Source organism: Lipophrys pholis (genome assembly GCF_963383615.2).
Source record: "Lipophrys pholis genome assembly, chromosome: 4".
NCBI lineage: Eukaryota > Metazoa > Chordata > Actinopteri > Blenniiformes > Blenniidae > Lipophrys > Lipophrys pholis.
In genome coordinates, this window is record NC_137637.1 from 3,138,474 (window position 1) to 3,153,253 (window position 14,780).

General features: G+C 45.8%; 2 protein-coding genes across 3 annotated transcripts in view; both read right to left on the reverse strand.

Annotated features, from left to right (window-relative positions):
• The window catches only part of LOC308108422 (dihydropyridine-sensitive L-type skeletal muscle calcium channel subunit alpha-1-like), a 36,931-nt gene extending 31,176 nt beyond the window's left edge, over positions 1-5,755 (reverse strand). The window contains exons 1-6 of the mRNA XM_080461317.1: positions 5,449-5,755; positions 5,188-5,293; positions 3,355-3,494; positions 3,024-3,166; positions 2,592-2,744; positions 1,052-1,257 (exon numbers count right to left, since the gene is read on the reverse strand). Of these exons, the coding sequence (XP_080317443.1) occupies positions 1,052-1,257; positions 2,592-2,744; positions 3,024-3,166; positions 3,355-3,494; positions 5,188-5,293; positions 5,449-5,636 (936 nt within the window). The 5' untranslated portion in view covers positions 5,637-5,755. The remainder of the gene's footprint in view (positions 1-1,051; positions 1,258-2,591; positions 2,745-3,023; positions 3,167-3,354; positions 3,495-5,187; positions 5,294-5,448) is intronic.
• A 4,700-nt stretch (positions 5,756-10,455) lies between these two features.
• elf3 (E74-like factor 3 (ets domain transcription factor, epithelial-specific)) lies at positions 10,456-14,724 on the reverse strand. 2 transcript variants are annotated; one of them, XM_080461327.1, is made up of 9 exons: positions 14,489-14,724; positions 14,296-14,417; positions 12,922-13,155; positions 12,712-12,819; positions 12,506-12,628; positions 12,374-12,424; positions 12,185-12,301; positions 11,421-11,616; positions 10,456-11,268 (listed from the first exon to the last, which is right to left on the reverse strand). In XM_080461327.1, exons 2-9 carry the CDS (start codon positions 14,408-14,410, stop codon positions 11,157-11,159), a joined length of 1,056 nt encoding a protein of 351 aa, XP_080317453.1. In that variant the 5' UTR covers positions 14,411-14,417; positions 14,489-14,724; the 3' UTR covers positions 10,456-11,156. The 2 variants fall into 2 exon arrangements, with proteins under 2 accessions (XP_080317453.1, XP_080317454.1); XM_080461328.1 differs by having other exon boundaries at positions 12,712-12,816; positions 14,489-14,634.
• Between the last annotated feature and the right edge of the window lie 56 nt (positions 14,725-14,780).

A 14,780-nucleotide genomic window follows, 5' to 3' on the forward strand; every position in this document is an offset into this window, starting at 1 on the left:
TCCTCAGTCACTCGAGTGTTGGAGGCGGAGGGTGGAGGAGGTCGTCTGCAGACCCAGTGCATCCCGAACGCATGACCGTACCAGAGCAGCCACAGTGCAGCCGTACGCACGGCTGTCACTGCGCTATTTAAGTGCTTTCTTAGCAATGACACTGGTTGTTACACACTTTGTCACAATTGATAATCAATCGGTTCTATCCAGCGCTCTGTATCATTTGAAGATTAAAATCTGACAAATGAACATAGTCCTGCTGATTCAGTAGTAACGTTCCACTAAAGAAACATCTATACCACTGCAGCGTGGCTGTTTATGATTACGTGGATCAATAAGTCTGATATGTGAAGATATTAAATGTATGAGATGAAACTGGCTTAATTTCTCCACCTCACCATCAGCGCTGCAGGTTCCCCGTCTCCATGATGTGGGTGCGCAAGGTTCAAAGTTTGCGTGCCTTTAAGCACATTCTCCCACAAAGTTTATTTTGTTAGATGACAAAGTTTCCGTGGGAAGTGGCGTTCGCATCTTTCAGGACCTATTTTGTGCTTCAGCAACCTTTATAAATGAGGCCCCTAGTTTTCTCTTATCGAGGTAACTTCAGGATTAACCCAGGGTTAATCCGGAGCAGGTTATGTTCTGGATAAGATCACAGTGACTGTGAGCCTTGGGCAAGGCATTTTACCCACATTAGCTTGCCAGGGTTACAAAGAAGCTGCGGCTGGACAGCGCAGTGGATCGTTGTTGTCAGTGCGCAAGCAAATACTGCAGCATACGGCACAACGCTCATCGTAGGAGCCGACGAAAAAACAGGCCACCCTCGAGGGTCACATGCCCCAGTTAGCGGGAGCAGTGGGTGGCGTAGAGGAGTTGTGCCCACCGTCACTACAAACACAAATAATTCTCTCTCTATGGAAGTGGATGAATGAAACACGGGCCTCAGCCTATGCCAAATAAATAAGGAGAGGAAAAAGCCGTTTTTGGAAAAACACTGACAGAACGCAGACTGAGGGTGGAGGTGGAGAGCAGACTGAGGGTGGAGGTGGAGAGCTCCTACCCAGTAGAGGACGTCGGTCCATCCCTGTGTGGTGATGCACTGGTAGACGGTCAGCATGGAGAAGCCCAGGTTATCAAAGTGGGTGATTCCGTTGTTGGGGCCGGGCCACCCGCTGCGGCACTCCGTGCCGTTGATGGCACAGCGACGACCGTTCCCTGCTTGTGCACACGGAGCTGGCTTTTCATTCACCACCGTAGCAACGATATCTGATGATGAGAAGACAGTCACACTCAGTACAGAGCCAAAGTGCAGACGCTGGTTTTGATTTTTCATGAACATTTGCAAAAACAGACCACTTCTCACAATGTGAACCAAACTCAGTTAAAGCTGCGAGCAGCGCCAAACGGTTCCTCAAGTCCTTACGGGTCAGCAATTGGAAGCATGTCCTGCAGGTGGCGCATGCTTGACTATATTTTGGCCTATAGATCTGCTGTGTGGGGATGCTATGGAGGGATCCTCTGGAGAGATGTTATGAGGGTATATTATGAGAGGCTATAAGGGTTGCTATGGGGAGATGGAGAATTCTATGAGAACCTATAGAGGGATTCTATGGAGGTGCATCAATTTACCTAACCCTGCATCAATGGTTACAGTCCATTCAGACCATCTCTCTAGATTCATGCAGCCAAATTCTGGAGTTTTATCTGACAGCAGATTCTGGATCTGCATCAACAGATTCTGGTTCTCCATCAGCAGGTTCTGGATCTCCATCAGCAGGTTCTAGATCTCCATCAGCATGTTCTAGAGTTCCCTCCATTAGCAGATTCTGGCGTTCCCTCCATCAGCAGATTCTGGACCTCTATCAACAGGTTCTAGATCTCCATCAGCAGAAGCTGGACCTCCATCAGCACGTTCTTGACCTCCATCAGCAGATTCTGGATCTCTATCAACAGATTCGAGACCTCCATCAACAGATTCTGGACCTCCATCAGAAGATTCTGGACCTCTATCAGCAGATTCTGGGTCTCCATCAATAGATTCTGGATATTCTGGAGTTCCCTCCATCAGCATTTTCTGGATCTCTACCAGCAGATTCTGGACCTCCATCAGCATGTTCTAGAGTTCCCTCCATTAGCAGATTCTGGCGTTCCCTCCATCACCAGATTCTGGACCTCTATCAGCAGGTTCTGGATCTCCATCAGCAGAAGCTAGACCTCCATCAGCAGATTCTGGATCTCTACCAGCAGATTCTGGATCTCTATCAGCAGATTCTGGACCTCCATCAGCAGATTCTGGATCTCTACCAGCAGATTCTGGCGTTCCCACCCTCAGCAGAAGAAACACTTTAGAGATGCACTCAGTGCCAATGATATTACTACTACTACTACTACTACTACTACTACTACTATTACTACTAAGAATAAGAATAAGAATAAGAATAAGAATAAGAATAAGAATAAGAATAAGAATAAGAATAAGAATAAGAATAAGAATAAGAATAAGAATAAGAATAAGAATAAGAATAAGAATAAGAATAAGAATAAGAATAAGAATAATGCGTTCCAGCAGGGTCTCAGTCTAGGTGCAGTCTCTACATTACCTGTGCCGATGTAGTAACAGGTCTTGTGCATCTTGCACTTGAAGAGCTCCAGGCCCATGATGGAGTAGATGGTGACCATGAAGAGGACCAGCAGCGTGATGTGGAACAGGGGCAGCATGGACTTCAGGATGGAGTTCATCACCACCTGCAGGCCTACAAACACCACAGCTCTTCTCAGCTTCCAGTACTATCAACAAACATGTGGTTATGTTCACATGCTTCCTTTTCCTGGCAGTACAGCTGGAAATGACCAGGGTGCTTCCTGCTATTGATTAGTATTTGATTAGTATTGAGTATGTTGATAAGATCTAATCTGACTGAAGATCTAATCTGATTGATGATCTAATCTGACTGGACACATTACAGTCAGGAACAAGACGTCAAGCCTGAGGATGTTGTGATGCTGATACTTTCCTTGAGGATGGTACTTACTGGGGACTCCAGATACCAGCCTGAGTGGTCGCAGGACTCGAAAAGCCCGCAGAGCTTTCATGTCAAAGCCCCCACCCTTCTCACCCACCGGTGCCTCCACCCCACTCAGGTGGTTGATGGCGTCCACGACCACTGTGAACAGTCTGCAAACACAAACCAGACAGGGAGCTGAAGTCTCTGCCTCTCAGCACTGAGTCATACAACGCGTTGGTACTTGGAATATTAAACATCAGCATTCAGGGTAATTCAGGAGCTAAAGATGGTACCACTGCTTGAGCAATGACTTTTGATTGAGCTTCACTAGAAAAGAACAGTACAGAGTTGTACTCACCCAACAGATACACAGACAAAATCCAAAATGTTCCAGCAGTTTCTTAGGTATGCATCTGCATGGAACAGGAATCCATAGGCAACAATCTTCAGGAAGCACTCTATGGAGAAGATGATGAGGAAGATGTACTCCAGACTCTCCTGCAACACAGCAGCAGTACACTGAGCTCATGTGGTTTTACTGATGATTACTGAGCGCAACCAGGGCTCAACTGTGAAAACTACTTCCAGAAACACTGAAACAGAGTCAAGACATGATGATGTAGAGTCGAGTGGAGACATGATGATGTAGAGTCGAGTGGAGACATGATGATGTAGAGTCGAGTAGAGACATGACGTGGTTGTTTGGGGGTCTGTTACTTCTAATAACTTGGTCCTGGACAATAATCCCTGTCTATTCATATCACTGAGCTGAGCAGCTCACAGACCTCAACAATGTTTAACAGCTTCTCTTATTTCAGCAGGCGGGCAGTGGAGCCTCTTCTGGAGCCGCTCTGCCCTTCAGTGGTGTCACACCTGACATGAGCCTCATATTGTCCAGAAATAACTGCACTACACTGCACCGCACTACACTACACTACACTACACTACACTGCACCACACTACACTGCACTACACTACACTACATTACACTACACTGCACTACACTAGTACCCGACACTTCACTGCACTACACAATACTGCAATGCACAACACTACACTAAACTACACCACACCACACTACATAACACTACACTACATTACACTACACTGCACTACACTACACTGTGCTGCAATACACTACACTACACTACACAACACTGCACTGCACTGCACTACACTGCACTACACTACAGTGTACTGCAATACACTGTACTACACCACACCACACCACACTACACCACACCACACTACATAACATTACACTACATTACACTGCACTAAACTACACTACACTACACTACACTACACTACACAACACTGCACTGCACTGCACTACACAGCACTACATAGCACTACAAAGCACTGCACTACACTGCACTTCACTACACTATACTGCAATACACTACACTGCACTACACTACACAGCACTGCAACACACTGCATTACACTGCATTGCACTAAACCATACTATACAACACTGCACTACACTAAACTACACTACACGACAGTACACGACACTACACAACACTACACTACATTACACTACACTACATTACATTACATTACACTACACAACACTGCACTATACAGCACTACAAAGCACTATACAGCACTGCACTGCACTGCACTACACTGAACTGCACTACACTACACTACACCCCACTACATTGCACTACACTATACTACACTATGCTACAGCGCACCACACTACACTGCACTGCACTGCACCGCACTGCACTGCACGGAATTCCAATGTGTGTGAAATACTCACGATTCTCACAATCAGAGCTTTGAAATATGTTTCTTTTTGTATGTGACATTACAAATAATGAGAGGGATTGCAATTTCACTGAGGATACACTTTGAAAAATTGACAATAAAGATGTACAATACAGGTCCAGCGATTCCACACAAGAGGCTCCAGAATCCAGGAAATTCAAGTACGACCGGTTTGCAATGTGTGTTTTTGTTGTAACTTTACATTTCTACCACATTATATTTAATGGTGCTTCAGGAATCTCCATGCATGATGAGACACACACACACACACACACACACACACACACACACACACACACACACACACACACACACACACACACACACACACACACACACACACACACACACACACACACACGCTTCTGCCATGCCCCAACAGCCAATGGAAGTGAGCGTGACCAGGCCGTACCAGGTTGCTGTTGGTGTTGTTGCTGTCCTCCTCTGGCATTGGCAGGTACACTGCCAGCGCCACGCAGTTTGCAAAGATGGCCAGCAGGATGATGATCTCAAACGGCCTGGGAGCCTCTCATAGGAAGTTTACAAACCAACGCACGCACGCACGCACACACACACACACACACACACACACACACACACACACACACACACACACACACACACACACACACACACACACACACTCTCTCTCTCTCTCTCTCTCTCAGGATACTTCCACTCCACGATGGTGATGCAGGCCTTGCGGAAGGGGTTCTTCAGATTAAGGACGAGCAGCGAGCGGGCCGGCCGGGGGTTCCCTCCGGTGGCCATCAGCTTCTTCAGCTTCTCCTTCTGCTTCCTCTTCAGCGTTTCCTCGTCCATGATGAAGGACGACAGCTGGGGGCTGCCGCTGTCAGCCATGGTGGTGAGGAGAGGAGCAGTCTGTCTTGGTCCTGCTGAAGTCCCACTCAGGTCCGGAGAGTACTTCCTGGTAGTGGAGCAGCTCGCCAGTGGATCAGGCTGGTGTCCGACCGGCCGCTCTGTCTGAGCAGTGACAGCTGCTCCTTCAGCCTCCACCGTCCTCAACAGCTGTGTGGAGCAAATATAGACCATGACAATGTGTCCAGCACGTCACAGGACGACACTCACACACACTTCTGTTTCTTTTTTAGAAACAACTTTGTCTCACAGTCCTACAACGAGAAACACAAACCAAAGAATAACTTGATCATCCAGAAAAAGAAATCCATGAAATGGCACTTCTCTTGCAGTGGAAGGATTCCAGATGTCACCAGTGCCGTGCCGCGCCGTGCCGTGCCGTGCCGCGCCGTGCCGCGCCGTGCCGTGCCGTGCCGTGCCGTGCCGTGCCGTATAAAGTTAGTTACAATCTGTGTCTTTTACTTGTTTTCATTGTAAATAAATGTAGTTTTTGGAATCATCCTTGCTGTTTTATTAATGTGCACAAAGGTGAATGAAATGTTGACTCTTGTGTCAAGAATACCAAAATCCTTGTTAACTGTTATTAATTTAAGTATTAATCAAAATTCCAAATTATTTGTTTAATGTTTATGAGACTGATACGGAAGAGTTTTAGGGCCACCGAAGAAAAAAAAAAAATTCGGAGGCTAAAAAAAACAAAAAACCCTTGTGGCCCCAGAAAAAGTCGAAAATCAAAGTCGAGATTTATTTTTTTCACGGAGAGACGTCTATCTCTCCCTCATCATTTGCCGGTAGATGTGAATTCATATTAAATCACTTAATTCTGACTATATCAGGTTGCTTACTGCTTATGGACGTGTGATTTTACACAGGATTTCCTTGATTAATAAGAACATTTAAATAAGCAGCCCAGGATCCGAGCCTTTGTCCTTCGTACTCGACGAACTTCCTCTACAGAACCAGGCAGCAGGCTGCTCCGTCTCTTCTGGTCCTGATACTGATGATAACTGTGTTCCTCTACAGAACCAGGCAGCAGGCTGCTCTGTCTCTTCTGGTCCTGATACTGATGATAACTGTGTTCCTCTACAGAACCAGGCAGCAGGCTGCTCTGTCTCTTCTGGTCCTGATACTGATGATAACTGCACCGTGTTTATGAGCTCCATTCTGTCCTGAAGCATCTTTTCATCACTTCATTAAACCGCCTGATATGCATTTTGAGGAAGCAGTCACACGCGCTGGCAAGTGGATGGATGGACTTTTTTTTCCCAAAAAATCTCGTCTTTGATTTTGGACTTTTTCTGGGGCCACGAAGGGTTGTTTTTTTTGTAGCCTCCGAATTTTTTTTTTTTCTTCAGTGGTCCTAAAACTCTTCCGTAGACTGATATAAACACACTGGCTCTCATTTCCTGTTAAACAGGAGGTGCCCCGAGGTATCTGATGTCAGGTTTCCACGTACTCCTACGCATTTACAAAACAGTGATATATCTCTGCGTTTCTTATATTTACACATAAACCAGCTACAAGTCTCCGCTCACGATGATTCCTGAAAACTCCAGCCACAGTGGCGATTTACAAAAACTCTGTGTCTCCGTTTACATCTAAAGACGGCAGGCTGAGATTTACGTCACAATTGGTGATGTTGTGTTTTTTCCAGGACTCTGATTGGCTCTCATGGATTCATGCTTCTTGTTACACTGCCCCCTACAGGTTCATAGCAGCTCTGAACCAGGAATATGCGGATCTGTGTAAAGGAAGGTTTTTTTTCTAAACGTGGAGATTTTCAACAAATTTGGGTACGTATAAACATGGCTTGATACATATCAGATCCCATTTCTGAATGAATTAATAACTATCTTTGATTATTATTGATCACATAAGATTTCTTTTGTGGGTTTTTTTTTTTTTATACAAACTGGAAATGTCGGTCTCCTCTGATCCATCCACATGCCAGCGCATGTCACTGCTTCCACAGAATGCACTGCCGGCAGTTTGATAAGGTGGTGAAACGAGGCTTCAGAACAGGTTTGAGCTCATAAACACAGTTATCATCTGTATTAGATTTTGAAAAGAGGCCGCCGGGAGCTCTACGAGGGACAGGCACTGACCCTGGGGAGCTTATAAACTGTATTATTGTTATTAAACAAGGAAATTCTTTGTGAAATCAGAAGTCCAGAAGCAGTAAACGCAACCCTATATATTCCGAAATATGTGATCCAATGTGGATATTTCAACATCCACGGGCAAATGATAAGGCATGGACCAGAAGAGACGGACGACTCCAGTTTGTGCTATTTAAAAAAAAAAAAAAAGCTCTTGAAGACAACTTTTTTCTTGAAGTGCCTGAGGATATTTTCTTTTCACCTCGGAATTAGTTTTTTTCTTAAGTGGCCCTCACACTCTTCCCTTCGTAAAGCAGGACGTCCAGCAGAAAGTGCTGAGTCAGGACGTTTACAGCTGGCGCCTTCTGGCGGCCATTGACGGTAGGAACCACAACTTCCCTCCCTCACATACATAACTTTGTGTGAATCGTTTACGATGCTGCGTCAGTTCTTGAACTCTCCAAAGTTTCACACGATGTTGTGGAGTTCCTGTGATTGTTTCCTGTCAGTGTTTGCTGAACTGATATCAGCTGATAGTGGAGAAGACGACGTCTCACTCAGTCTGCACTCTGGGACTCCAACTCTTGCTGGTTATAAAGCAATAAACAGAACTTCTGCCTGAAGGAGGGAGTGGAAGGTCATAAGATCAAAAGGTCATAAGCAGTAGTGGTTGGTGATAAAGATTTCTGAGGTGGGGCTCTTCATTATTATTTGATTTCAGCCAATGTTAACTTCATTTAAATACAGTGTGTTTATAAACCACATTACAACAATATTGCCTGTTTTAGACTGAGAGAGGCCCCCAGTGATGGAACATTATAGAGCTTTTAAACAGCTAGTGATTAGAGAGCACTAATTAAGATTATTTTATTAAAAGATTTATAAACAAATACAAGCAGATGCTTCATTAAGTCCTTTTTAGAAAATTAACGTGTTTTGGAGTTTGTTTACTTGAATGAGAGTTAGTCTGAGTTTAAGGAAAACAAAAGGTATACCCGGTATATTTTCAAACAACACATCAATTCATCTTTTGAAGCATTTTAGAATGCTTTGAAGGAAACCTAAAAAAAAGAAATAATTTTTAGTCATTAATAGACATGATCAAATCTAAACATTTCTAAACATTAACAAACATGGACACATTTACAAAAACTTAACAAATTTCAAGTTTTTGTGCATTTAAAAATAATTATAATAGAGAAAGTTGCAGTTTTTCAGGCAAATCTCTCCTTTCAAACGAGTAAATTAGAAGAGATGTGACAGAGTTAATAATCAGAGACTCGCCGCATGTGGTCTTCATCTCAACATCTGGTAGAAACACGCGAGAACAAACCAGAACTGACTTTAAGTCAATCACTGAACTAGGGGCAATTTAAAAGTCGCCCCAAGTCTCAGACATGAAATGACGCTGATTAGTTTAATTTCATGTGAATCACTCTGGTGTTAATCAGTACTTGGTGAGATTGATACTAAGATGATTTATCAGAGGACAAAAGCATCTACAAGTTTGGTTCTGCTCAGTGTACAGTAGAAGTTTGGTTCTGCTCAGTGTACAGTAGAAGTTTGGTTCTGCTCAGTGTACAATAGACATTTTGTTCTACAGTGAACTCCGGATCACAAAGTGAGAGGTAACATGAAGAACAATGGTTTATGGATTGTTTGCTCAGTGATGGTGCAAAGAGTTTATTGCAGTAACACCACCCCCCCGCTCAGGTGAGATTACTGCAGTAAAACTTGGCCCCTCCCCTCTCCTCAGGTATTTGTCTTCCTGGCAGAGCGCGGCCAGTTTCCAGTAAGCTACGTGCTGCACACACATTTTGGCTGGTTGCCAAATATACCTGTTGGACAGGAAATACACCTGATGGACTGGTGGTGGTGGTGGTGGTGGTGGTGGTGGGGGCGGGGAATATATCCTTCTCCTGTGATAATAAAGTAATGGAACTGGAGTCCTGCTGAGTACATGAGTCCGTGAGAGTACACAAGTCCTACTGAGTACATGAGTCCTACCGAGTACATGAGACCTGCTGAATACATGAGTTCAACTGAGTACACCAGTCCTTCTACACTGTCAGGACCGCTACAGTGACATGGTTCATCTCACACTGTGTGGAACTCTGAAACGGGAACAGCCGGTGTGAGTAAACAGATGAGCTGAGTTGTTGGTTCCACTCCAGCCGTCAGTCTGTTCTCCACACTCTGGCTCCGTGAAACCTCAGGACTCGTCCCGGGACTGGTCCAGCCTCATGAGCTGAGAACCAAGGAACACAATCTACTGCACCTAGTATGTCAGCACAATCATGACTCCATCCACATGATTTCACCAAGTATGTCACAAGGTTCTTGTGGAGTTCTACTCAGTGGAGAAAGTAACTAATGGAAACTCACTTCATCAATCCAGACTGACAATAGTAATAGTCGTGGGACGACTGACAGTCGTAGTGGGACATGAGTCAGGCGTCAGGTCTAGCGTTCAGCTGCTGGTCTCTTCACGGGAAAACAATATCCTGATCATCCTCCTGTTTCCTCGTCACTGCCTGATTATTTTCAAACCCATTGAAAGATGATTTAATTAGTTCTTCAGGGGTTGGTCTGTGAACTTCCTCTCCTCCCTCTGCTGTAGTTTCTGATTGAAATTATTTAAAATAAAAACAGTGACTCATTTCAGAGTTGAATTCTACATGTAATTATTGAGACTTCCGCTTTGGGTGATGAAAATCTTTGTCTTTATTAGGTGAACAGAAATCTGTATGATGATGATCTGATAGTTACAGCCCCTTAAACATATCTGTCATCGTTTTATTCTCTACAGAAAGTTATTGTTTAAAATACAAGTGATTCAGCAGAGGAACAGTCGGGACCGTCTGTAAACATTACAATTATACCATTCAACTCCAGTAAAAATATGACAAGTAGAAATACATTCAAAGGAAGTACTGAGACTAGAAAAAGATACAATTTACAAATATGAAAAGAGAAAAACGTCATCAAGCTCACAGGCAGATAAATTGTATGCACCAGAGTAAGTATTATTTGAAACTAAAAGATAAACATTGATTATGAGGAATTCGATTAGTTTTAATGACGTGTAGCAGATCAAACTAAAACCAGCCGTGTTCTACAGCCGATAACAAGCATCCAAACGATGTACCTTTCACTTATTGTTTGTTTTAGTTACACAACAATGAAAAAAATTTATATATATGATGTTGGTTTACAAAACCTACAAAAGCCAAAAACAGTGGCTTACATTTTCTGCAATATCTTCCTTCTGTAAAAGGAAGTTGGTCCTAAAGGTTTCTGGCAGACATACAAGCCAGATCCAGGTCTAGGCCCAGATCCGGGTCAAATTCCAGATCCAGCTGTCCCGGGTGCCAGCTCAGTGGCTCCCTCCTGCTTGCTGGCTCTAGAGATGCAGGCCGATCTCCTCAATTTTCCAACCGCTGGAGTTTTTTCCAAACTTGTAAACCAGCCTGCGGCCGTCGACTCGCTCCAGAATGTCCCTCTTGTAGTAGTACCTGCAAGGACAAGGCAGTCCAGGATGAACCGGTGGCCTCCACTAACGGAGCCTGCTGTCCACCAGCGGACAGCAGGTCCTGGCATCCAGCCCACCAGGTGGTTCCTCCTGGTGGGCTGAACAGGAAGTGCATCCGATCAGAACCAAACGTACCTCATGGCTCGGCTGAGTTTCTCATACGTCATGCTGCTGTTTCTCTTCTTCTGGCCCCACATCTGAGCCACCGCCTCAGACTTGAGGAACTTGAAGACCCCCTCATGACGATCCTCCCACTTCATCAAGCCCTGGTTCTTCTCTGGGTGGATCAGGATGTCCCGGATGAACTCCCACAGGTGAGTGCCACGAGGTGCTGTGGGTCCAGGATATTTATTTATTAAACTCCCATCATAGGCTGAAGACCCAGAACCAGCTCATCAAGACTAGCACATACTAAAGGTAGCACGTCTAGTACCTCCAGAGGAAACTGAGTTTTAACAAATACTGCCGGTGATACTGGAGGCTTTTTTGAGATCCTGAAACTTCAAAGAAAAGAACTTTGTCTTTCCCTCTAGTGATCCAAATATAATATTAAATGTACAAATTTTACTGTGAATTAGTGTTGGAATAATATGAACATGAGGTCCAGATTGGTGCTGAGATACCTTTAATAAACTGAGTTTGAAATACGCCATAATGGAGTCCTTCCTGAAAAGCACAGATTCACTGCAGCTCCTGAACGAATCTCATGTGTTTTCAATGTCAGAGCAGCTCGTTCCAGAGCCTGGCTCAGGCACAGCCAGGCACTTTGTCACTAGTTCCTCTGGAACGCTACTGCGGTGGAAATGCACTTTGACTTATTCATATGTTTGCTGACACGAAGGTGTGTGAGCTGGTCCTGCAGGACAGACACGTGTGGAAGAGTTCCTCCTCAGCCTCACCGTGCTTGGTCTTCTTCGGACTGCTGAAGATGCTGCCGCGCTGCTGGATGACCTTAGGAGGTCGCCCCCGAGGTCGCTTCACTGGAGTCTGTTCCTGCTCTACCTTGATTTGCAGCTCTATCAACAGACACAGGGTGTGAGACATGCTGTGCAGGGGCTGAGGAGAACCTGTTTTCAGCAGCGACTCACTTGAAATGAATTGACAGGACAGCTCCGGGTCCGACTCGTTGCTGCCAGAATCTGAGGGGTGAAGGTCAACCAGCTTGTAACCTTCATGTCTTCAAGCAAAACCAACAGAATTGTGTGAGCCGGAGCACTCACCATTGAAAGAAGACCTGTCGTCCCCGTCAGAGAGGTACTCGGGCGCCAGGGGCTCCAGGGTCATACTGGGCAGGTCGTAGTCGTCCTGGAGGTCAAAATCTCGCCTGCTGACGGATTCTTCAACTGCCAATCAAAGAGCAGGAGTGTGAGCCAGGTAACCAGGTAACCAGGTCCCGCTGGTGTGCCGTCTGACAGGGTCAACGTACCAGCGCCAATCCTGATGGTGCTCAGCAGAGGGAAGCTCAGGTTGTCCAGGAAGGTGTCCAGCAGCTGGCAGGTCTCGTTCAGCTCTGGTCCAGACAGGCTCTGCACTTCTGGACAGAAAGGAGAGACAACGACAGGAACCTGTTTAGTCACACTCCTTTCTTGTCCTAGTGTGAAGACACAGTGACCAGAGAGGGGCTGAGGGAAGTCACCGTGTCTGGACCGGAGGTCCTGGAGACTCTGGTGGAGCTGTGGACCGAGCTGTGGCCCAAACCCTGCCACCATCTCCTCCGCCTTCATCTGGCACAGCGTGGGTCCGTCCACAGCGCAGAGGGACAGACTCAGTGTGCTGGCGTCCAGCCGGCTGCTCTCCACATGGTCGCTGAGCCACTCCAGAACCTGGTCCTCCGACCAGCAGGGGGGACTGCTGAGCCTGTAGGATGCAGCTGCACGCACACACACACACATACATAATGATTCTTCACTTCATTTGTTACATTAATGAAACATGCTCAGCCACCTGCTCACAGGTCTCTGTTTCTTTAAGTACAAGCTCTGACTGGGTCAGTCTGATCTGCTCAGTCCTGACTGGAGATTCACTCTGACTCAGTGGTCTTTGTTTAGCAAGGTGATTTGATTCACTCAAACCTCAGCAGGTTTCCCTCTGCTTCACACTAGACTAGATTACTATTTACTAGAATACACAAGACTAGTATACACTCGACTACATTAGATAACTTTAGATTAGACTGAACTAAACTAGATTAGATGAGAATAGATACACTAAACTAGATGACTAGACTAGGTTACACTAGACTAGAACCCTCTGGTTCATAAATTACATCAGTATAAATAGGGTGCGATGATGATCCTGTATCACAGATGCTTACTTTGTTTGCCAATGTGACCCTAAGGGTCCTGCCCCTAAAGGTGCTAAAGGAGCAGACCCTACAGCAGGGTTCCCCAATTCTAGGCCTTGCGGGCCACTGTCCTGCACGTTTTAGCTCCTTCCAGCTTCAACACACCTCAGTCTGATCATGATGTCATCGTCAAGCTTGTAAAAAAGTCAAGTAACGAGGCCCTTATTGGATTCAGGTGTGTTGCAACTGGGAGAAACCTAAAACATGCAGGACACCGGCCCTTGAGGCCCAGATTTGGGGAACCCTGCCCAGTGACTTGCACTTAAACATGTTTGTTTCAACAAGTGATACTTTAGTGAGTTGAACTCAGACTTGCCTGACTGATGTCACTCTGACCTCTTTTATATCATGGGCGTGTAATTTCCTGTAAAGCACTCCAGTGACCAGCCTGACTGATCCCATCCTGACCCTTTTTCCATTCTGTCTCAAAGGTCGACCAGCAGAAAAGAGTGTGATGACATCACATTCCTGCTGGTCAATCATTGACTGCCTGGTTAATCATTGATGGTGAGAAACAGGTCAGAGCGAAGCTTCTGACAGCGAAAGATCAACACTGACTGCGATTAGTCTTCACCTGAAACCTTGCCTCGCCCGGCTGTAATGGTTAACCACATGTAGTTATGCTCGAAGCCGTTACTACGGCGACAGACAGGCTGCAAACCTTACCGCTGGTCCTGGAGCAGCCTGGAGGGGTGCTGGGCTGGGGCATGTCCATCAAACCCGTCTGGTACACAGTGAGGTTGGCGTGCGTCAGGACGCTGCTAAGGCACGGCGACGACATGGAGATGCTGGTGGGACAGTTCCAGACGTTACACAAACATCTACCAGAGCTACGCCGGGTGACTGGTTCGTCCTTTACCTGGTTACAGGTGGAGCCACGGTGTGTTGCAGGACAGGGAGAATCCAGTAGATCCAGACTTTGATCCTGGCAGTCTCTGTACCTTCCTCCTCGCAGGTAAATAAGCACCTGTTACATTCTCCCAGCAGCAGCAGGCTTTATGCTGTGGAGGAGGCGGGGCCAGACATCGGTGAAGTCAGGGGAATTCCAGGTGAAGCTGGTCACACCTCTCTCTCTCCTCCGCCTCCACTTTCCACAGAACTCAACCAACCCAACAAACCTGTCCTGCTTGGTTTTATCCCCGCCTCCCCAA

Coding starts and splice junctions, on each gene's coding strand:
- elf3 (XM_080461327.1), bottom strand. CDS start 14,410: ATGTCGTCGCCGTGCCTTAGCAGCGTCCTGACGCACGCCAACCTCACT. Junction 13,156..14,295: donor AGGCTGCTCCAGGACCAGCG/GTAAGGTTTGCA, acceptor GTGTGCGTGCAG/CTGCATCCTACAGGCTCAGC. Junction 12,629..12,711: donor CACCATCAGGATTGGCGCTG/GTACGTTGACCC, acceptor TTTGATTGGCAG/TTGAAGAATCCGTCAGCAGG.